This window comes from Lagopus muta, chromosome 20, assembly GCF_023343835.1.
Source record: "Lagopus muta isolate bLagMut1 chromosome 20, bLagMut1 primary, whole genome shotgun sequence".
Lineage (NCBI taxonomy): Eukaryota > Metazoa > Chordata > Aves > Galliformes > Phasianidae > Lagopus > Lagopus muta.
In genome coordinates, this window is record NC_064452.1 from 2174844 (window position 1) to 2198504 (window position 23661).

Below are 23661 nucleotides of genomic sequence, written 5' to 3' on the forward strand. Positions count from 1 at the left end.
GATCTTGTTTAAATAAATTATAATGAAGATATCACCGCAGGAGTTGGGACGGGCCCAGGGATGGAGCCGTGCGTGGCAGCCCTCCCCTGGGTGAGCAGGGTCGAGCTGGGGCTGCTGGGCTGTGCTGGCTGCCTCTGGGGGAGCAGGCAGCCATGTAACGTGACAGCGAAATGTTGCTTTCCTTCCTTCAGTGAGGTGAAGGATTTTATCCCTATTAATTAAACATGCCGCAGCCTGCGCTGTGATTCGCAGGCCTGTGCTCCCGTGTTCCTGTGGTGACGTCTGTAGTGATGCTGCAGGGACGGCGGTGTTTCCTGCAGCTGGAGGCGGGAGGTGCTGCAGGGGGTTCAGAGGTTCTCAGCTGGTACGGCGTCGTTCCTCTGCAGAGGCAGCTTGGGGCGCGGGGCTGAGGGCACCCGAGTGGGTCTGCATCACCCGAATGGAGCGCCATTACCTTTATCCAGCTCCTGGTGTATTTCTTCCCAAGCCACTCCAGAGCCTGATTTAATTTTCTTTTTATGTGAACTCAGAGATTCAGCTTCACAAGAATGATTGCGGAGATTTGCATATGGCCCCTTGATTTCTTTATCCTTCAGGGTTTTCTTACCGAGCACTTGAGGCCATTGCAGCTGGGGGGGATGTTTAAGAAGTCACCAAAGCAGGACGTGAAGGAGCTACCACAGAGTGCTGCGCAGAGAGGAGACCCGGTGGGAATCCTGCTAGGACAAGCAAGGGCTCTGTGGGGCTGCAGAGGAGGAACGTGTCCTTGGTGAGCCCTCTGTCAGCCCTGCTGCCAGGGTTGCAATGCACAGGGAGTCAGTTAGGGATCACCGAGCTCCATGATCTCAGTGCTGTCAGTACAGGCTCTTTTCTTCTTTTCCTTAATTTGGAAAAAGTAATTACAAAATGATTTTGGAGAAATGTTGTAAAAAAAAAACAACTGTGTGTGCACTTATGAAGTACCTGCTCTGCACATCTGCAAAAGCCATCCTTGCATTGCACATTCCCCCTTCTATTTGTTTGTACCTTCTACTTCAAAACCCAGTCTGCAAGTTTTAGGAGGTTAATATTGCATAGACCATTTTAACCACCGTTTTAAACTTGTTTTCTTATTAAAAAAAAGACTTCTGGCTTTTTCCACAATATTAGATCTATCATATCAGAGTACTTTATTGAATATTTTATTGACCGTCTGCTTGCCCTATGCTAACCTGCCTGACATCCAAAGTTTCCTTCTCTCTGGAGATGCGATGTCAGCTCTCATTAAGCAGCTGAGCGTGAATTTTCTCTTCATATTTCCTGTGAATAAAGCTCATCCCAGCAGGCAGGCGCTGGGCCCTGCTGCAGTCGGGGCATGCGGCTCCTCAGCCCGGCGGCGCGGGGCGGATTTAAGGTGGTCTCGGCAGGGTGTGCTGTGCAGCCAGAGTGCTTTCCCTTTGGGGCTGACATCAGCACGCCGTATAATTTTGCTTTACACAAATGTAAAGGTATTGAAGAGGAAAATTCCTTCCCCTGGCAAGATAATTACTTGACTTCTCATAGAAGGAAAGCTTGAAGCAAAGGCTAAGAGGAGAGTACATCTTTCGCTTAAAGTAGGCAATCTACCCAAGAACATGGGTTTGATTTACCGAGCGTTTACAGTTACAAGTGCATTTTAATTGTCTCAGTTCATCTCCCAAAATTTGATGTCTGTTGTTAATATTTCATTCCAGTTTCTGTATAGCTTCCTTTTTGAATTTTTAATTCCGCTTTTTCTTTTTAAAAACCACAGAACTGCGTTCCGTCAGCCCGTGGTGCTGGGATCACACCAACACCTCGCTCACAGCCTGCTCCCATTGCCAGCACATCTCCGAGCCCTGCGCCCAGCCTGGCCTCACTGCCTCCCAATAACGTGACCACAGCTTTTGCTGTGCTATGTGGTATTTATTAAATCAGTTTAATGTGAGGCAGATATAAATGTTTCATAGTTCAGTAGGCGGTTGATAGTTTCATTATATGTGCTCCTTAGCATGTAATGATTTTTTGGCAGGCTAATTACGATGTCTTTTAGCAAGCATTCCAAAGAAAGGCAAGGGGGAGTTTTCTTCAGAAGCCATCAAATATCTTAGGCCACTTTTTTCATGCAGGGTGATTTCAAAAGCTGCCATTTTTGAACAGACTTTTAAAATCATAAGAAAATGGGTTTTCCTGAAAGACATAGGAATTCAGAGCAGAGCCTAGCAGAGTGCAGAACAGCAACTTCACCTGAGCTGTGCTGTTGTGGCACGGCTCTGGGAAGGAACACCGATTCGGAAGAACGGATTGCTGCTTTGTGGGCTGTTCTCATTGTTGTGGAGCTGAAGAGATGAACCCCGTTGGTTCCCGTGTTGCTGTGACTCCGCCATACGGCAGATCTGCATTCACAGCAATGCGTCTCAAACGCAAAATGAAATAAGAAGGGGAGGCAGTTTAATTTTGCTCTGTGGTTATGGAGGTCTGTGCAGCGCAGTCCTCCTGCCACACGCTGGTTGAGCACCTTTGGGGTGTTCATGCCTTTCTTTTTTTCAAACTTGGTGTCAAATGTTGAAAGTCAATTTATTTTGCTATTACTTCTCGCTAATGATACTAAAAACTTTTTTAAAAGCTTTCCTAATTAATGATCTTGTTGCTCACAAACAAAACCTGTATTGTCTTCATGAAGTGCCTGAGTGTTTTAAAGCAACGGGCTGCTGGAAGGTTTTATTGCCTCATGAATTTAGGGTCAACACACCTATTATTTGCCGGAGTTAATTTGTGCCGGGTTATTGACTGTCTGGGTTGTAAGGGTACGCGACTCTTGTAGAAGTTACACTCATCTCAAGTTGTTGTCGTTCTCTTCTTTGTGCTCTGGTTGCACGGTGCCCCAATGTTTGGCTCATACGAGAAGAGACAAGGTTGTGCAAAGGCAGGTATTTAACTTCGTGCTCAGGAGACATGGGAAAATAAGGCTGTCATGACTCTGAATTGTTCTTCAGTTATCTTTATGTAAGGAGGAGGAAAATACATCTTTCTAAGTCATAAAGGCCTGTGAGAATGTACAGGATGCTTAAGATTTGCAGAAGTGCCTCATTAGGCTTTTCAGATGCTCTCCCTGAACTCAGCTCTGTCTACCAAGGGGGGTAAGGCCAGCTGCAGGAGTTCAGCAGCACTGAGTAGTGCAGCCAACACAGACTCCCTACGGGAAAATTGAAGAGCGGAGTTGCATGTATAACTCTTTGTAAATCAAGGTGAAAATACACCCCTTGGAGCTCCAAACTGCCAACACAACACATAGTAAAACCAGCAGCTGGTTTTAAAGATTTTGCAAGAACTCATCCCTTCTGTGTTTGCAATTGAAAAGTGAATTACAGTCCTGTTGAATTATTATTTCTTCCTTTTTCCAAGTGTCTGCTTCTTTCACAAGTGAATGTGAGCCGCGTGTCCTTGTGGGGTGAAAGGCTGGCCTTCAGGCACACAATGGCAAGCTGCAGTCTCTTGCTGTGTCATACCATCCAGGATGCAGTGGGTGAGCAGGTCCTGAGCAGAATGCACATTTGCACCAGTAAGTCACGGCCTGCAGTGTGGGGATCAGAAGAAATGCTGTAGTGCTGCAGGCTGCGCTGGGCGGTGGTGCGGATCTGGGGAGGAAATTGAGAGAGTGGTGAGCTTGGTCATCCTGCCCTTTGGTTGCCTGGTTGGATTTTTATGCCCAGATATATTATTACCGCTTTGAGTGAAGGTAATGTGTTTCTAGAAATAACCTTTGCCTCCATCTGGGCTGGTAGAAATAATTTAAAGTCATTCCTATGTATGCAGGATCTGTATGCAAATCTGGAGTACGCTTGGCAGAAACTCGTTCTTTGAGACAGCGAGTACTGGCTCTTCATGTTACAAAGCAGACGGATATTCTGACCTCTGAACAGGACTGCTGAACAGATGATGGTCTGATTCTTTGCTTCATTTCCAGCGAGCTCTGTCTTTTGGCTCTCTGCGGTGAATATTTATTGCATAAAGAGGGGGAAGCATCTGATCCTGGTTTAAGATGATCGGTCTCGGAGTTTCACCAAGTTCCATCGCAATTCTGAGGACTAAGGAACAAAAGCATCCAAGATTATCTTGCATTTAGCTGGGATGCACATGAGTTCTGTCATGGTTGCTTTATAAATAGCTACACCAATCCTTCCCAAATTATTATTACTCATTTTTCGTGGGTGTAGAGCTTTTAAAACTGGAAAACTGAAAGCTGGCTGTGTTTGTTTTCTCATGAAATCGTAGCCAGAGCAGTAAATTCATAGCTAAACACTTACTCATGGGCTACCGTATTATAAATAACCGTCCACCTTGGCCCTGTTTCTGCAGCCATTACTCACTGCGCTCAGTGCTCAGGAGTGCAGGGCAGTAAGTGACCCTGCTCAGGGTGTGCAGCGTCAGCGCTCCTGGAGGAGGGGTGGCACAGTGTCTGCTCAGCAGGATTGGATTTGCAAGAAGCACCCCAAGGGATGGCAGTGAGTCAGTGCTCTCCAAAATGCAAGCAGAGAGGTGGGAAGGAACAGCATGGCTACGGATGGGGCATTGGGAAGTTTTTATACCAAAAGGCTTTGCTAGGCTTTGTTGTCAGGCTTTGGACATGCAGGCTTGTCCCTGAGCGCATGGGGAGCCGTTCCACACAGCAATGCTTTCCACGTGTAAATTAACTGAAAGGTTCGAAGCTTTCAGGATGGATTCCAGACCAAAGGTCATCCTTTCTGGATGATTTGTTGACTGTCCTGTGCTTGCCCACATCTCCAGTGTTTACCAGCTCAGGGAGTTTATGAAATTTTGATGTAGGAATTAGGTTGTTGCTCATCTTGTACCTTCTTGCTCATACTATTGACAGTAGCACTGAACTGCTTGAGGCAGATAGCATCTCAGTGATCACTGTGCTATTTCAGCTCTCCACTGCTGACAACATCAGAAGTGTTTTAACAGGGTTTTAATGGGCAGCCTCTGTATCTCCTTGGAGGGTTGCAAATAGCTGCCGTGAAAAACCTTTTCTGCCGCTCTGAGCTGACATGCCCTCCTTTTCCCATCCAGCTGCCGCTTGTTTGTGTGGCTGCAGCACTGTCGACAAGCACTTCTCATTTGGGCCGGGCACCGTGCAGGCCGTGCGAGTTAAGCAAGTTCCTGCATCCTTGGTGTGAGCTGCGAGGGCTGACAGCATGGATGCGAAGGCAGCGAGAGGGCAGCAGCTCGGGGAGCCCCGCTGTGTCCTGCCGGCTGCTCATGGTGCGCAGCACGCAGCTTTGTGCTCTGCTTCTTACTTACAACATGTTCCCAGTGATACCGCAGCTCAAGAGTTAATCGTTTTGAAGAAACCTTCTTTTTTCTAGCAGAAAACAGGAAGAAAAGGAATAAAACCACTCACTATTTCTCAGGACAAAGCATTGATACGATAGCAGCAGTTTCTAGCTGGCCGGCTGCTCTGCTCTGCTTGTTACCAGAAATGAGGCTCTGCGCACGGCTTTCTTTGGGCTATGAGAAGCTTTCTCCTCCCTGTTTTGCTTAATATGACTATAATGTACCCTTTATCACACTTCGTGTCGAGGACTCCCAGTTTAGAAGCAGAGCTTGATGCCCATGGGAAAGAGCACTGCAAATGTACGTTATGAAAAACATACAGACGAAGCTCAAAAGATCCACTGACATGTAAATTGAATTAAAAAATTATAGCTTTTCAATGAGGGCTTGTGTCTTCGTTTTACCAGTTTCCATGAGTTCTTATGAAAAAGTGTTTCTTTTTGCATTCTTGGTGGAAAACATCTGAGGGATATTACAGTCCCCAGAAGTGCATATTCTGTGTCATGAAAAGAAAATTTTACCCAAAATATATACAGTTGAAAACTAGGCTGTAAGAAAAGTACCCATCTTCCTGTTTTATTTCTGTCCTCTTTAACAAAAGTAACTAACACTGCATGAAAAAGCACACCCAGCTGCGGGTGTCAGCTGCCTTTCATTGCATGCACATATCTAAAGTATTTCAGAGCTTGCCATAAAAGGAAAATGAGTTTGTGTTCAAAAAGAAGCGACAGAAACCTGTGCAGGTGAGTGGACGAGCAGGAAGGGAGCCCACGGCCACGGGAGGAGCCAGGCCAGAAGCAGGAATCGGAGTAATAAGTGTTGCTGTTCAAAGAGGATTCTGGCTTACACGAGGCAGTCGCAGAGTATAATGAAAATCTTATGTATTGCTCCATCTACTGCATGTTTAAAGGAAGAAGTGGGCAGCACCAAACCCCACCTTGCAGGCTGTTTCCTCTTGCAGCACAGGGCAAGCAGGGGAGGTGCTGCTGATGCTCTGTGCATGGGGTGCACGGGTGGGATGTCCATCTGCTGGCTCTGCTAAACGGGCTCAGTCTGACATCCTCAGTGCAAAGCAGAACCTGAACTTCTCAGCTGCTGGAACTGAAAAAGGAAGGTCCCGGGGTCTATTAAAATTGCCGTAAATAAATGCCTTTCTTCACTGTATTCTTCAGTCTACTCTGCATTCAGCAAACCCGACCCCAAGCCAAAGCACTTAAATACCAGTGTATTATAAAAGCTACTTCTCCTTAATACCCATTATTTCAGGTTTTAATGCAGTAAAGGCAGTGGCTTTTACGGTGTTTTATTAAGTCTGAAGCAGCTGTTCAGAGGACCAAATCCTTCTGTTAAGGGACAGATAACTCCCTGTTCCTGGAATCGCATCCTGGAGGCCAAGGCAGCAGGGAGCTCCGACTTCACGTCGCTGTGCCTTCCAGCACCACACACTGCTCCCCTGGGGTTGTTTCTCTAACTTAATTAATAAAAATAATTTGTCAGTAGCACACGCCTTCTACAGGGTTTTTCCCTGAGTCATCTTACTGGCAAAGAGATTTGTTATATATAATAATCAACAAAGAAAGACACCCTGATGGGGTGGGATTCCCTTTGCGCAATGTCTCAGCCCTGTTTATTTAAAGAAATCACTAGCCAAATGCTGTAATGTGGTTTATATACTTTCTTCAGTGTATAAAATAAAAAGGTGTAAGTTAACTTACGATCAGTAACAGATAACAACAGCTTGGGGATTATCTGCTTTAAATTCTAGAAGAGTGTATTGAAACAGCAATTTCTGAGATGCTCCACCTCCTGTTTGCAACTACACAGTTAGCAGTATGTATCCCACAGCTCATTTGAAGCTTTGTTTACAGCACTAGGTGAGCAAGCAGTGTTGCCTACACAACATGTAGCAGACTTCCCTCAGCGTGGCTGCGCTCCATAAGGGCGCAGTGCCCGGTGTCAGTGTGACAAAGTGCCCCCGCTCCGTGCTCCCCTCCCTTTCCCAGCCCTCCATGCTCGTGTCTGAGGGCTTTGCTCTCAGCTCGGGGATGAAGCAAGTGCTGCTCTGAGGCTGTTATTATGCACGTTGTTTGTCACTGCTGGTGGTTCGGTTGCTGCTTTGAAGCTACTCTTGTATTAGCATTGCGCCTTAGGCAGAATTGTTCAGTGCTTCACTGTTCGTGTAATTTCACTTGCTTTTATGTTCTCCTCTGTTTTATGGTCTCACTCTGCCAATTTGGATATAATTGTATGGAACTTTGCTTTTGGATTCATTCTGTAACTTTTTCTTACAGGAGCTCTGCCGTGCAGAACAACACGTGTATGAACTCAAGGCGTTGGGCCTGGTGTTGCTGAGTTCCCCGCTAACAAAAGCACCCAGTTTTCATCTTGTTTCTTAGCATGAAAACACAGTTCTTTTTGAAAGGTCAAAAACAACTGGTAGTCAGAGCTGCATTCATTCAGGAGGTGGCTGGTGCAGATGCCCGTCAGAAGCACATGATGAGCCCACCTGAGATGGCATCTCAGCAGGCAGGGCCAGGCCTGGGGCTGCAGAACACGGGTGCTGGGTGTGCGCTCAGCTGGCGCTGCCCCTTTGCTGCTCCCCAGGCCTGGAGCAGAAGGGAGCTCCTCCTGCAGGTACCGAGGTTCGTGCTGCTGAGGTTTTTAGGCAAATTTTGTTTAAGCAGCTGTCAGATGAAAACTCTCGAGGCTCTGTTTTGTTTCTGTAAATCTCGGAGTATTCGTCATAGGTTGGTGGAGACGAAAGCAGTCGTGTGGCAAAGCCGCGCTGCTGGACTTGTGCTCAGGAATTTAAGGGAAATGAACTTCATTTCCCTCATTTGCTCTTCTCTCCTCATCTTCCTTTGTTCCCATGCACTGATGTCTGGCGGTCTCAGAACCAGGCAAATAATTTATTCAATGCAATATTTCCCTGTGCTGCTTTTCACAAGCCTGCATCCTCCGTGACAGAACTGCTTCCCGTTGGTGCTGCTGCACTTTTAATGTTACCTTTTATGTTCATGTTTGTTCCAACAGAGTGGCCACTAGCACAGACGACTTGAACTTGTATCACCCGTAAACTGACAACGCTGGAGCCACCAGTTTGCCATTATCCCTACTAGTGTATCTGATTTAATTTTGTGACAGTGGATTAATTCTTAAAATTGCAGTGCTTTTTGCTCGTTAATGGTCAGTAAATGATTCTGGGGGATGGGGGAATGGAATTCATCAGTTTTGTAGTCATTTTAATTCTTCTAGTTTTAAGTTGTTCTATAAATATGTCTTTATGGATGGAGTTTTACTAGCTTAAAAACATCTAATTGAAAACAGTTGCTTAAATCTCTTTGGATCAAGAAGGCAGTAATAAGCAAAGAGAGTATCTTATCCCTCCAATCCAGGAGTGCTTAGCGACTGGTATACGTGGTGCATGTGTAATCAGCTTCTTGTTTCATCTGAAAACCTGAGCTCTGCTGGTGCGAGCTCGGACTTCACCAGCAGCCTATTTTTCCTTGTCTCTACGATGACCAGCTAGTGAAACGAAATATAAACAAAAATGACACAAGATAAAATCACAATCAGTTTGTTTATGGCACCATTATATAATGCGTTGTACAATATCACTGGCTTCTAAGAAAGAAGCTCTGGATTTGCCTTCTTGTAAATTACCGTTTTGCTACCCATTATGTAACGATGTGACGTAACGCTGGCATCAGGCAGGGCTGATCTGTGCTGCTCTGGAGGTGCCAGCAGCTGAACCTGGAGCTGAGATCAGTCCATGTCCCCTATCCATGCTGCTTGCACCTCCAAAACTGACCAATTTTGAGGGGTAGAGATGTGGCTGTGCATGTATTTTCTTTCCAAAACAGCTGAATTGTGTGTGTTGGGGTTGGGGGGGGTTGTTGCTGTGATTTGGTTTGGGTTCCTGGTCTGTTGTTGGGTTTGTATCAGAAATGCAGGTACTTCCTATCCTGAGGTGCAATGATTGTAAATCCTATGTATGACTGTGAGGTACTTGGATCACTGGAAACCACCTTTATTTTGATAATATATTTAAACAAATGCTGACGAGCCTTCTGGTAGTGGGACGTTTTTATATCTGCCTCCCCCAGCTGAACTGAGCTGTGTAACACCTTCCAAAGGGACCCTCTGGAGGTTCGCTGGCAAACCTGGGAGGTCTTAAATAAGGACAGCTCATTTTTGAGCAAGGGAAGCAGAACCATCCGTTCCTGGGGAAGGGAATAAAGAGCTGCAAACCTTTGGGTCCTTTCCTCACAGGCTGCAGAGGTGGTGGCCCCACGCAGATGCAGTCTGACCCCACTGGTGTCAGTGCAGGCAGTTTTGCTGGGCTGCCTTCAGCGTGCACAGAGAGCTCAGCCCCTGCACTCCTTCTGAGCCTTTCTGACAGGCAGGTTGCACTTCACACGAGCCCATTGTCCAAAATCACTTGCTGTTTGGGGCTTAAAGAAATGCGTAAGTGTTCTATCCCTCTAAAAGCCATCCATTACCAAAAATAATCAGCAATCCTTTTTTCTCGTACCTTTGTGTTGTTCTGCGAGTCAGAGCATGTTATGCACCAGGGGCATGTGCTCTGCTTTTGGAGTTGCTGTGCTCACCCAACCCCAGGGCACGTTCAGTGCAGGAGACCCGAGGTGACCCAGGCACAGCACCACGGCCCCTCTGCTGCTCGGAAGGGAGTGAAGTGTGGAGTCCACATACAGCACAGCAACATCTTGGTCCAAGGAGAAGAGTAGCATGGTAATGTGTGAGCTCTCAGAAGCGCACAGGGACATTAATTATTCCTCAGCTTTCCGCTGAGAGGAAGATGGGCAGTTCCCTCTTTTTTAAGGGAGAAACCCGCAGCACAGGCAGGATGGGGTGATCCTTCTGAGCGCAGAGCAGGAGCTGGAGCTGGAGAGTTCTGTGCAGAGGACTTGGCAGGCGCCCGGCTCTGAATGCTGAGCTCTCTCGGAGGCAGGAGAGGTGTAGGGGAACGCAACATCTTTTTTGCAGATTGTTTTGCTTATGACAATGCAGCGTCTCATTTGCGAGCCAGCCTTCCTGTCCTTCCCGGACTTCAAATAAAGTCATCGTTTTTCTCCTAAATCCCTATGATTGACTGTCTACAAACATGCTGACAGTCTCAGAAATAACGATGAGGAATCTGCTCACTGTGTGCTGTGTCCAGCAGCAGGAAGCTCGCGCCGTGCTCCCGCAGCTGGGCTGCCTGCTTGTCTGCAGCTCCCTGCAACGCTGTCAGCTTGCCGGGGGAAGGCTGCCTGCTCGTGTGCTTGCCAAGTACCCAGCACCAGGTTTTAGAGATCCATGAGCTGCATGTGTTTCAAAATGCAGCTATTACAGATGCAATGATAGGAAAGTATTGGGCCGAGGCACAGCTTTGCAGAGCAGTTTGGGCGCTGCTCTCCCCGCTGCGTGGCAAAGCAGCACCTGGAAAGTAGCAGAGCAGCTCCTCACCTCAGGGCAGTGCTGAGGCTGGAGCTGGGTGCTGCTCCTCCGGCTCTGTCGTCACCTCTGGTGCTTTTCCCTGCGCTGAGCAGAGCACTGCTGCTAGTTGGTGCCGAGCACGCGAGATGCAGAATTGTGTTCTTGTATCAGTTAGGAGTTTCGTGGCATTTGCTCCCATTTGACAGCGTTTCCAGATGGAAAGGAGCAACGGTGGTTTTTTTCTGTGCGGTGCAATTTTCATTCACCTTAAGTGGTTTTGAGTTTGGGGAGCGGGGTCTGGTGCTTTGTTTTCACTAGAGAAGGCAGATGTTATTTCAGCAGAGGAGCAGGAAGCTGCTTTCCCCGTCTGCAGCTTGGATAGAGCGGTGCATCTTTTTGAGCAAATTCCACTGGAAGCGTGATGAAGTTAGTTGCATTTGCAGCTATTTTAATGAGTCTTTATTTTTGCAGCACAGTAGGCTAGAAACGTGTTAAAGCCTGGTGGTAAAGTAATTTATGAAGGGCAGATGGAGTTCAAAAGGTTCAAATATACACATCCAGTGCCAGCGTCATTTGGATCTTCGCACCTCGGTGTCCCAATAGAGAAACTGGATACTGAGTTTTTACAGGTTTTACTGTAAAACCGAGCCCTGCACAACTTTCAGTAACTAATGGATTTTGCAGAAATGATTTCACTGCTCTGGATGTCCATTAGCTGTTTTGCTTTTATATGTCTTTGCTGGAAACCTAAATGGCTTTTACCTGCCCTTTTTTAGTAGTTCTGTGTTTGCAAGAGGAGACTTTTGTGCTACAGTAGCCAGTAGGAAAAAAGCTCTGTACTCAAAAATGGTAAGAATATTTAATCATAGTACATCCTACCTAGAATTTAAACTGTGTGTTGTCCAGAAAGTTTCCATCCCTCCCGTTCCAATCCCAGCTGACTACATGCAGCTTTAATCTTCCCACTCTTGAATTCATTCTTTTTGTGTGTGGCTTTGCTGGTGTTAAAATTTAATCCTCAGCAGTTACATTGTATTAAGTCTATGTTTCTCTCCTTTCCTTGCATGTCCTACTTGATTACTGGCAAAGGATTTTGAAATATCCTGAAAATCTGTGCTTTCTAGTATGGGGGATGATTGATCAAATACCTTTCTACCAAATGGTACTTCAGGAAAGTTTCCTCCCTTCTTTATTGAGCTGCTAGATTCTCAGTAAAATTAACCCCAAAATGTATTATTGCTATTAGAAACACACGTCTGTGACAAACAACTCTAGAAAATACCGTGCTGATTTAAAAGGGCTCTTCCATCCAGGTATGTTCTCTCCATTCAGTATCACTCCTACTACTTTTATCTGTGTAACACCATAAATGAGAAGGAATTCTGTTGGCTAAGCACAACCTGTGCCATTTCCTATATTGCAAAACTATACAGAATAAGGAAAAAAAAACAGATAAATCCACAGATTTCAGTTGCCATTCCTCCCTAGTTTTAGATACGTGTGGAACTGTGGAAGTTTTACACGTGGAAAAACAGGCTGGGAAGAACACAGGAGTGACAAAACCACTTCCATCGTGGAGCAGAGGATGTGGGATGCCTGTTTCCCCATGGTGAAGAAGCACTGAGGAGGAAGGTGGTGCTGAAGCTGGTATGGCTCACCACACAAAGGTTTGATTTTGTGGTGCAAAATCTAATCTTTCCGAGACCATTCCTCTTGGGTATAAGTCTGCAGTCTGCTTTATGCTGGGAGATTGGCACGAGATCTGCAGCATTTAAGAGGATAAGGCCTTTGTCTCCAAAATGCACTTTTTTTTTTTCTTTTTTTTGGAACTATTAAGGCAGAGGAACAAGAAATGGTTTTAGGAATATAATGTTAAGATCCAGTCCTGTAATCCTTTCTCAAGTAAAAACACGTTACAGGTCACTTGTATCGATTCGTATCTTCTTCCACGTGTTTCAGAAGATTCTTTCTTTAAAAAAAAGGAAACCTTTCTTACTAAACTGATGATTAAAGAATTAAAGGAAGAAGAATTATAGGGACCCACACTGATTAGCCAGAAGGACATCATCTGGTTCCTCATTAGGCACCGTTTGTGAAGTCCTAATCTCCTTCCTTGAAGCATTTCAGAAAGGTGGACAGTAAATAGCAGCAGAACATGGCAGCCAAACAGCTTAGGAAGAGGAGCAGCGTGTGAGGAGGAAGAGAGGTGATCCCTGGTGACTTTGGGGGGGGGATGTGGCTGCTCTGTGATCAGAGGTGAGCAGCCTTCAGGTGACAGGAGTTAGAACAGAAGAAACCAGAAGGAGGAAGAGAAGGAGTTGAAAGGAAGGAAAATAGAGGAGACCTGTTCAGTAAGTAAATTAGAAATGAAATCAGATAAGGAGATGAAAACAAGTGAGCGCACCCCTAGCTGACAGAAGTTGTTCTGGCTCTGCTGACTTCAAGTCAGTGTACGCTGTGTGCTCAGGATCTGGACAAACTCAGTTGAATTGAGACCACATACTAATTTTTAATCTGAACTTCCTTGTTTTTTATACTTAAATCTGATGTTTTCTGACAGTGGAATTGGCATGGATACTCACAGGTAGAGAAAAGCAATTAAGAAAAGATAAAAGTGATCTTCAGTGTCAGAGGGTCATGGCTGTTAGCTTATCAGTTATAATGAACGTTTAAAAGGCAACTTTTATCTCAGCTGGACTTGATTCTGCATCTGGTGAATGTTGACACAATGGTAGGGAGATTACGTGGATCAGTTGAGGTTCTAGCTCAGTATTCACAGTTGAAGTTGCTTTGTCCCACCTGAATGTTGTAGATTTCTTGAATAATATTAATGACTTTGGGGTCATGTAAGATGTGGAGACTATTCTGATATTTTGATACTTGATGGAAGTACCCGAAGTGCCCAGCATTGGCAGACACACTCTGCTTTCCAGTAGAACTACAGCCTGTAATGTTTCAGAATTTGGTTTCACTCATCAGAGAAAGCACAAAACAAAGGCAGACAGCAGCAGACAGCATTTCCTGTTTGTGTTTAGCTGTGAGGAAGGCAGCACCTTCAGCACGTGCCCTGTGCCTGGCCACGGCGCTTTACCGAGCCAAGGCGCATTGCCAGCATCTGACGAATGAAGAGTTTTCTGCTCTCAGTGGCTCTTTTTGACTGCCAGCTTGTTGGCCAAGCACTGATTCTCTTCTATTCAGACACAGAATTTATAGCAAACAATGTGCAGTGTTCTGCTGTGAGATGCATTTTTTGCCTGTGCTTCGGCCATCCCTGCTGCCTCCTGCTCAGGCACCTCCCAAAGTCACCCTTAAGCTGCTTTTGAAGTGAGCCAGCATCACTTGGATGTGGGTGAGGTGCAGCAATTTGGGAATTGCTCCCAGCTGGTGGATAAATGATTTCCAAGCAAGCTGGGTGGCTCCCTAACTGCTCCTCCCAGTAGAATTGAGCTGAAATATATAGAAATTGTTGCTCTGACAAATAAGCTAATAAGCCACTCAAGTTGCTTTATGCATTGAATATAGTTGCTTGACAGTTAGTGTTATTTTCTAATTATATTAAGTTATAAATTATTAACAAGTGTTTAATTTGAGTCCAAACAGATTGAACAAAAGGGATTTGTACAGTTATGAATTGCAGCAAAATATGAAATTGTTGAGCTTTTAATGTACGCAAACTTGGAGACCCTGCTTATTTCTCCCTCTTTCAACAGCCAGTCATGAAACTTTCTCGACCTTTTCACCTTTAAACTTTATTTGAACTTGGAAAGAAGACTTGTGAATTGTGGAGGGGGAAAAAAAGAGGAGAAAAGGGGTGGGGGAGCAGGGGGAAGAAGGTCTGATTATACGTTACCGTAACAGTAATACTAGCAAAATAATCCTCCTCTTGTGCATGAGTGTCTGCTACTGCAGGCTTCGGGGTAATAAGCTCACATGACATGCCCAGAGGCTAGTGCTGGCCTGTGCTCTTTTTTTTGTACATATTTAAACAAAGGTTGATTATCCAAACAAGAATTTGGACTGCATCAACTGGACCAGTTAAATTATAGTTAGTAAAACTTGGCGCCTTCACAGCTTGGAATGTTACAATTACAGCTGGATCCTCATTTGTTAGGCAGCCTTACAAAATAATAAAAGTGGAGATTTTTATCTTTATAGGACATAGCTTAACTCTTTGAATACAGCAAACTATGTGCCAAATATTGCAGTTTCTGCTTAGACATCCTGTTCCAGGCCAACAGACACAATTAAAGAGTTCTCCCTGTGCTCCGTAGGTCGTGGGGCAGCCTCAAGGCTCTCTGCCGGCACGCAGATGCGCACTGTGACACTTGCAGGGGACATTTGTTATCCTCCAGCATTTCTCTCAGATAAAAAACAAGAATGCAACAAGCAATTTGTTACTTGATCTCCTTTATCTTGATGCTTTTTGACAGTATTGCTGGGTTTTATTTGCATTTCCTTTCCTGAATTGCCTGTCACTGTGAAAAACGCCTCTGCCCATGTAGGATCTGGATGGTCCGTGGCGATTTTCACCTTGCAGAGGAGCTGGAGAGCTGCCTTGCATTGGCTTCACACCATCAGCAAACTTTTCCCTGACATCCCCTTGAGCCTACAGGGTTGCCTTTCCTTACGGCCGTTCCCTGTGGCCGGGTTGGGTGGCATGGCATGTGCTCATAGAAATTGAATTTCAGTTAAAGCCATTCCAAGCTTCTTTTTCCTTCCTCATCTTCCAGAGGTAGATTGGTTTTGATAAATCACTCACAAAACTGAACTTTGGCTTTCTGGTCATGTAATACAGAGATCTGGTTGACAATCAGAAAATGAAAGTTCCTTCCAAAATGAAACAAAGCATCCTTATCTTTAACCAGGAGCAAAGCAGTGTCTGCAGGGCCAATGTACGGCTGTCCAGATCTCCCAGTGGTTTTTTTGCTCATAGCTTGGTCTCAGTTTCTCTTTAAAGACAGCATTTTGTGTTTGCATTCTGTGCAAACTCTTGCTGGGTAAAAGTGGTGGAAGCTTGAGCCATCAGACAACTCGGTGTGTTTGCAGGATCCCACCAGCTGCGTGATGTGCACCAGGCCGTGCCAGGACAGTGAGTCAGGAGAAGCATTCCCTGCACTGCGACTGCTTGACCATGTTTCAGAATGCTTTTGCAGTGACAATAACACGGGTAATCCGTGATTGCTGCAGTCAGAATACGTGGGAGTTAGGAGAGCAAGGAGCAGGTATTTCTGAATGGAGGGACATGAGTTTCCTTATGCTGAAAACTGAGAAGTTAAGATTTTTAATCAAGATAAACTTGCAGATTCAAAAGCTGCAACTCAGTCTGGGAGAAATGATACCAACTGGAAATAAGAAAGACCTAAGGAAAAACTGTGAGTTAATGTTTACTCTTCTATTACTATTTTAATCTAGCGACTTTACAACATGACCTTTGAAAACATGGCAGTATTCAAAAGGAGCATTGCTGTGCTGCGGGCCCCACAGAGCTGGGCTGGGTCAGTGGGTGCCTGAGTGCCCAGACTTGAAGCAGCAGTGCTTGCCCTCAGACTCCTGGCATTGGGAAGCTGTGAGCCTGCAGGAGGTAGCAGTGAAAGAGGAGCAGAAGCCCAGATTCTGAGGGCAAATGTTTGAATTTTGTCTCTTTTGGAGGTTTTACCTTCTGTGTTTATCAAGGGCTTCTTCTCCCAGTTGTGAGAAGCAGCCTGCTTGTTGCTCCTTGCTCTCCCAGTGATCTGCCTTTCGCTTAGCTCTTAGCCGTGCTGTTGGTGAGAAGTAGGGATACCCCAGTTAGTCTTCTGCATGACAGCATTTGGTTTCTGGCCAGGAATCCTTATTTATTGCTTCTGCTGCCCTTGTGTTTTTTGGGTTTTTTTCTGCATTGGAAAGACTCACGCCATAGTGAGATGATTGAAATAGTGCTTTCCTGATTTAAGAGACCCAGGTTTACAGCCTGTACACAAATATCTGTAGTACCTGGAATAGTCATCAAGAAAATATCATTGATACTAAAACAAAAAAGGAAGGCTAGCTGATCCATCTAGGTATTGCAGACGAGATGATCACCTAGCTGTTGACAGAGGGGATCTTAAATTTTGGAACCTGTCCTCAGATAGTCTGAATGTATTTTCAGCTGCCAGAAAGAAGTCAGCAGGAATGATCTGCGGATAGATGAGAGTAACATCCTATCTCTGCATGAGCCTGTTTCACTCCAGCAGCCTTGCTTTTCAAGTATTTTTTAAATCACTGATTAAGAGCTGTCTTGGATCACGTTTAGCATAGCCAACATTGTATTCAGAAGTTATTCCATCTCCATTTTTCTCATCTGTGGCCTTATGTAATTAATCTCTTTTCCCTCCTCATTGGTGTGGTAGGATCTTGGAAGGTTTGGAGAGAGGAGGCAGGGCAGAGCCAGCTGCCGTCACAGGGCTCTTGCTGATTTATAGCTCCCACCTGATTCTGCTTTCTTACATTGTGGTCTTATTTTGAATTAATATTCACCTTAACCTTAAAACAGTTCAGATTAAATAGCAGAGAAAGAAAAGAAAGTCGAGGTGAGAAGAGCTCCTCAGCAGCATTTCTTTAGATAGCTATCAGATGGAGATGCTATTTATGCCACAAGCTAAGAATTGCCATCACTGGCAGATCTTAATTGACTTCATCTGATTTCTGATGGGAAAAATCACATTGCTTTTGTCCTGGAAATAAAGTTGGTTGAACTCGGGATTTTTCCAGTGGCTCAAAAGGTTATTTCCCAAGCAGTGCTCTTTTACAAACTGCAGTGTTTTGTGTCTTATCTGCTTCTGCCTGAGGTCAGCATTATACATTGAGATGGCCTCTTGATACTAACAAGAGGTGGAACGTTATTGGACGTCCACAGTTTTCCATGAAATCTTGTGTGCTGGACGTGGCAGCAGTGAGAACCCTGCCATGGAACCGTGTGATGCACAGATCACTGCGTAATCTCTGCTTTCCTTTGCTCCACATGGAGCTCTGTAATTTCTTTCCAGAAGAGAACGCTGGAGGATCGGTGCTGCCTATAGGAAGTGCTCAATCAGTATTAACGTGCAGCTTGTCAAGAACTGTTTGTTGTTTTGTTTTGTTTTACTTTTTAAAATAATTATATAATTTCCATCTGTTACAGGAAACGAAAATTTGGAAATATTTTCTTTGCCTTTTTATTCATTCACTCCTTGGAGTGGTTTCAGCTGACCTTGTTATTACCTGCTGGCGAGAAGAGCCCATTGTAGCTTTGTCATTGCCCACACTGTGTAACGTGACCAGTGAAAGCAAGGTTTGCTTGTGAGATGCCCAACCCTGCCTGGTTTTGGCAGATGCAGAGCTATTTGAATATTTGTGCTTCTGGAGTGAAGTTGTGTCTTCTGTAGTCAGTCCAAGTACAGATGTTTGAGGCAAGACTTGCTAGTCTTTAAACTGTAATCAGGCTTCGCAAACCTCAGAGGTTTGTACCAAAAGCAGCGTCTGAAAGCTTCAATAAGTGTTCCTTTTATCAGGACCCTTTCACAGAACTTTTTCCATCACTTCCATTCAGTTATTTCAACCAGCGTGAATAGACCTACCCTCAGAAATGACTGCAGTGAGTAATGGTGGTGGATTTTGTGTGCAGCAGAAGTGAGGAGCAGCACAGTGCTGAAAATGAGTCAGAAACACACAAATGGCAAAGGTAGGGTTTGCTTCACACATGGCAGAATTACTTAATTGGTGGAATTACTTAATTCAAGAAACCATTTCTTTTTGTAATTACGGTAACATTTTTGCTTGCCAAGTTACCCTCATGTAGCAGGTTTAAACGGATCCAATTAGTAACAAAATTGGTGCAGTTAACATAGTCGTTAATTAAATGTATGCACGCACACAGGCTGAATTTCAGTCATTGTTTGGGGTGGGGTCTGTCTGCGTCATCGTGCTGCAGACAGCGAGCTCCTCATCACACGTCATGGGCATTGAAGCACTGCTGGGGGGGTGGGAATGCTCAGCTGGTGGGGGGCACAGCCCTGCTGGCACTGCTGGCTCTGCTGGCTCTGCTGGCTCTGCTGGGTGGCTCCTGCCTGCACCATGCCCAAAACCCAGCTGGCTCAGTGAGTGGTGAACGGGAGGCTGTGTGCTGGTGGTGAGACTTGCTTAGTGTTCAGGTAGGACACGGCAGCCAGTCGTGCATGAGAGGTATCTCAGCAAAACCTGCATTAAAGCAGCTCAGGAGTCCTCCGAGATGAGGGATGTTCTCTGTGCAGCCCGTGCTGCTGCCGGTTAAACTCATGTGTGCAGCGCTGTGGAAAATTTTGCTTAGCAGTTGCCTTCTCTGTAGTTGATTAATACAAGATTTCAGCGTTCCCAGTCCATTAATCTTCACAAGCACATCTGCATACTGAAAAATATTTTTTAAAACAACATAAAAAATTACAAGCGCTGATAATTTTGGAGATAAAAAGAACTCAGAGAACAACGATAAACTGCAGTTTACATGCAGTTTGTGAATCCCGGTCCAACATGAGAGAGGGGCTTTGCCATTTAAAATATTTTAATTGCATAAGAAGGAAACTTGGAGAAGTGGATGTGCTCCAAGCACTGCATAGAGTTCCAGCCGAGAAATATCCGGCCTGCCTTGTATCAAGTAATAGCATCTTGCATGTCAGAAAGGTGCTGGGGGGGTGTCAGACACGTAACACGAAGAGTTGGTTGATGTTGGGGATTGAGAAAGTTAATTGTCCTGAGACTGATGCTGAAGGTGTGTAGGAGTGGAATACTGGGGGAGCAGGCTCGGGTCTTTCCAGGTGCGCGTATCTGGAAGTGGCTACCGAGCCCTGCCCCTCTGCAGCACGTTGTTGGTACAAATGCAGTAAGTCATGTCCAGATGCCTGATTTTTCCTGAAACAGCACCTTTAATGGTTCCCATCATTTGTTGAAACTGCAGCTTTATGACCAACAAAACCCGCATTTGGTTCTATGACCTTGGATTTGTGTTTATTTTTATCAAGTACTTTCCTAATAAGGGACACTTGGAAAGTGTGCCAGGTGGTTCTGTGGTCCCTCAGAGACCTCAGTGCCTGGCGGCAGGGCTGTGCTGACACCCAGACCCACTGCCTGCCCCCCACACCTCCCCATGGCAGCTTGGAGGCTCAGGACCCCGTCAGGTCCCACCGCTGGGGATCTGTGCGCGGGGCTTTGGCCACATGGGGGCACGGCCCCGGCCCTGCTGGGTTGTGTCCCTGAGCCAGGATCTCCCAGCGGCGATGAGAGTGAGCTGGGGAGGGCAGGACTCGGTTCAGCCTTTACTTGGATCAGGCTGTTACCAAAAGTAGCAGGATTCTAAGTTCATTTAGAGAACTAATTTTCTGGATCCAAGTGTTTTTACGGTGAGGGGATGTTGTAAAGAAGTTGTTTATAATGGAGTTTATCTTAGGCTCAAACGGTTTGCCAGCCCAGTATCAGAAAGGGTCTGAAAAAGCCTTACAGTGGTGGTAGCTTAAGGAAGGGGACCGGAGTGGGGGAGAAAACCTAATAAAAATAGCTGAGATCATTCAACAGTTATCAAGAAACAGATACTGCAGTTTTATAACAGAGAGCACTAAAAGTATATGCACTCTTAAAAGGCAATTAAAATGTATACTCCAAAACTATAAAACATTTTCTTTTCATCTGGAACATTGAGGGCAGATTACAACACATTAATAACGTTTTGTTTAGAGTTCAGTTTCTGATGGCTTCCAAATGCAGTCTGTGTAGATTAACCAGAAGGAGTCCAGTTCTCTTTTAAGAGAGCTTGTAAAGGAAAGCAATGTGGTAAGATTGTTATGAAAAGCTAGTGTATTTAGGAAATAGCACTTAGCAGGGTCCCTCTGAATGGCTGCCAGGTCAGGAAGCTGAAGTGCAAGGCTTGGCCCTCGTTCAGGCCCCCCAGCCCCGGCTCCTTGACCACACAGTACGTCAGGAGATGTCACGGCCGCGCCACGCCTCCCCGCTTGGCACCCGCGCGTTCACATAACCCGGGGCTCCAGGGAGGGCCAGGGAACGGGCTGCGATCTAAAATAGAAGTGGGTAAATAAAAGAGGCATGGGAATGGGGCGGCCGCTCGCCGCTGGTAGCCGGGCTGCTGCTGCAGCAGGGCCTTGCTGCGGGGCCAAGCCCGCTGTGCTTCAGTGCAGGAGCTGGGGGCTCTGGGTGCTGCCCGTGTTGGACACGCAGCGGCTGTGGGGCAGATGGAGTGGTGGCCTTGTCACTGCACTCCCCATCGGGATCGGGAGCCACGCAATGCTCGTGCACGCAGCTCTGTGGCTGCGATGTCCCAGCGAGGTGCCGGCGGCTCCTGCTCCCCACAGGCGCTGGTGGGGCCCTGCTGAGCCCGTGGGCTGCTGTCGGTCCCCCGCTGAGCATGGCCGTGTGAATGCTCCTCATCCCCATGTATTTCCTCTGTCATCGTGGTGCCGTTTTGCAACACTAATGAGGGAAAGCAGCATACTTAATTAATCCTAGCAACAAGTACAAGGTTTCTCTAAGGCGTACCGGCTTAGGGACAAACCGCGTTCTCAAACAAAGCCTCAAACTGCGTGCAGGAGATGGATCTGCCGACTTCGCCTTCCCATCTCCCTGACATCAGTGGTCTGGTGTCCAGGGCACTCAGCACTGTGATACGGGAGCAGCTCTGCTCTGAACCCCCTAACTGCTGGGGGTGCATTTGTCTTTCCTCGTAGCCATGTTATATAAGGAAAAGGTCAGAACTAGTGCGCTCCTGACCCAGCACACGGTGTCATTCTTCAGTGTTTTGTTGCCCACGTTTCCTGCTCTTTATGTTGCAGCCAGCTGCCTATGAAACCCATCAGGAGCTGAGTTGGACACTATGGCAGACAAGCTTTTATTTTTTCTGAAGTGCTATAGCAGTATATTTTGTATTAAATACAAAACAAAAGTTATTGCTCTTCAATTGCTCCCTTAAGATAGAGCTGTCTTTTGGCCACGCTTTGTAAGTCAATGTTGATCATTTGTACAGGCTGTAATTGTGGCTATTGAGCTGCACTCTCAGTCTTGTGTTTGGATCCCCTGGTTCGAAAAATCTTCCACTATGTTCACTTCAGAAATATTTTCACACAGTGTCGAGGGGAATAAAAGGAATGGTTACATTTAACACTTGGTAGCTGATGACTGCAGCCTTTTTCGGAAGGAGTATCGTGTAATCCCAACATGTTGTGCATTAGCAACTTGTGCGTTTGATGGGAAAAAACTAATAAATTCTCATTACTCAGAACTGAGTAATTATACACAAAATTAAATGTGTGCGTGTGTGTATGTGAGAGAGGAACTTCAGCTTGCTGTTGGTTTCAGACAGTGACTCATTAAGCCATCCTAATGCCTGGGCTATGCAGCAGGGGACTCTGAACGTTAACACTTACATTCTCATCTCCATACGTGAGGATTTGAACACGTAATTCCCTGAGATGAGACTATACCTCTTCATTTTTATTTGTAAATCTATCTATGCTGGCAGATGTTAGGGAATAGCTTTTAGCTATTTTTCATTTAGGTTCTGATTAGGAGATAAGTTTTTTTTTTTCCTTAAACCAGCAAAAACTAATTATTCATGAGCGCAAAAATCATCATCCCCGACTAACAGACGTCTCAATTTCGGGTCAGCAGCAGATAACATGAGATCTGTAACAACTGTTAGATCATTCGGAACGCCTCTGAGTCCCAGAATGGTGTTTCTGTTTTTCATTATCCGAAGGAATGGAGGAGGAAGTTCAGGAAGCTGCTCTCGTCCTTGCTCACCCCGTGGCCGTGCATGCGTACCAACTGCCGAGCCAGCACTGAGCCACAAAGCTGTTAGGCATTGCAGAAGCCTTGTGAGGCCTTGCCCTGCTGGTTTGAGGCTAGAGAGTCCACAACATTAAAACGAGCCCTGGTGAGGAGTGGGGGTGGCTTGTGGCACCGTTCTCATCCTCGTGCCTGTCAGCTGTGGGGGCTGGGGCTGCTCCCAGCTGCAGGTAGGCACTGCTGCTCCCCACTGCGCTTCGGCTGCGGCTCCAGGGATTGTTCCCATGGTATGAAGTGCTGAGAAGTGAAAACGAGAGGAAAAAAATTTTTTAAGTTGTTCCAGTTTCCAGGGTGACTGAATTCCTTCAGCTGTCCCTGCACTTGAAGTCCCATTACTGGAATAACAGTTTCCCAGTATTTATTATTCATATCCGGTCCTGTTATTGGCTATTTGTCACCACACTTTCATTACTGTCAGGAAAGAAGTTCTCCACTGGCAGAATGGGAGCATGTTTGGTTTCTCAGAGGTTTTCTGGTTTTGCTTTGTGCTCTTTCACAACACCTGAAATCCTGATCCTTCAGACCCGTGGTAGTGGTGGGCCTGGGCTGTAGCACTGCGCTGGTGAAATGCGTGACTGGGAGGGAAAACGTATCTGATTTCACTAGCTGACATATCATAGCCCAATTACTTTGTTTTTAATTTCTCTTTCCTGAGCTTTTTAACAGATGCTGCTTTTTGGCCCTTTGACAGAAGCCTTCCTTATGACAATCACAGACTGCAGCCTTCTGCGTGGGTATCTCTCAAGTTGTGCAGTTCACCTGAGAAGGCAGGAAGAAAGGTGTTATTACCCTGCTACAAGTTGCCAGCTCCTTGCTGGTATTTTAAAGGTGTGGGTCCACGGGTTGCTCTTGTGTAGTATCAGTTCCCTGTGATTCCATAAACAGACCCCCGTCAACCGTGAGTGTCCCAACTGCAGTGCAAAGGCAAAACTAAAATTACTCATTTAAGGTCATCTGTTTTTACTGACACACCAAAGGTCTAGGAGAAGGAGTGAGCAAGCATCATATTTCTCAAATACAGATTTTTACAGTGGGAACGTGTTATAAAACATTCTGCCAGTGTTG

The 23661-nt window shown here is 45.8% G+C and overlaps 1 protein-coding gene across 13 annotated transcripts in view; it reads left to right on the top strand.

The window, feature by feature from the left end:
- Positions 1–23661, top strand: part of BCAS3 (BCAS3 microtubule associated cell migration factor) — a 302474-nt gene that overhangs the window by 199639 nt on the left and 79174 nt on the right. Inside the window, exon 24 of one of the 13 annotated variants that reach the window (XM_048967290.1) lies at positions 1772–2215. The exons of 11 other annotated variants lie outside the window; for them this stretch is intronic. In XM_048967290.1, the coding sequence (XP_048823247.1) occupies positions 1772–1890 (119 nt within the window). In that variant the 3' untranslated portion in view covers positions 1891–2215. Of the gene's footprint in view, positions 1–1771; positions 2216–8367; positions 9397–23661 lie in introns of those variants that run through there. One more of the 13 variants, XM_048967295.1, reaches the window with a different exon arrangement.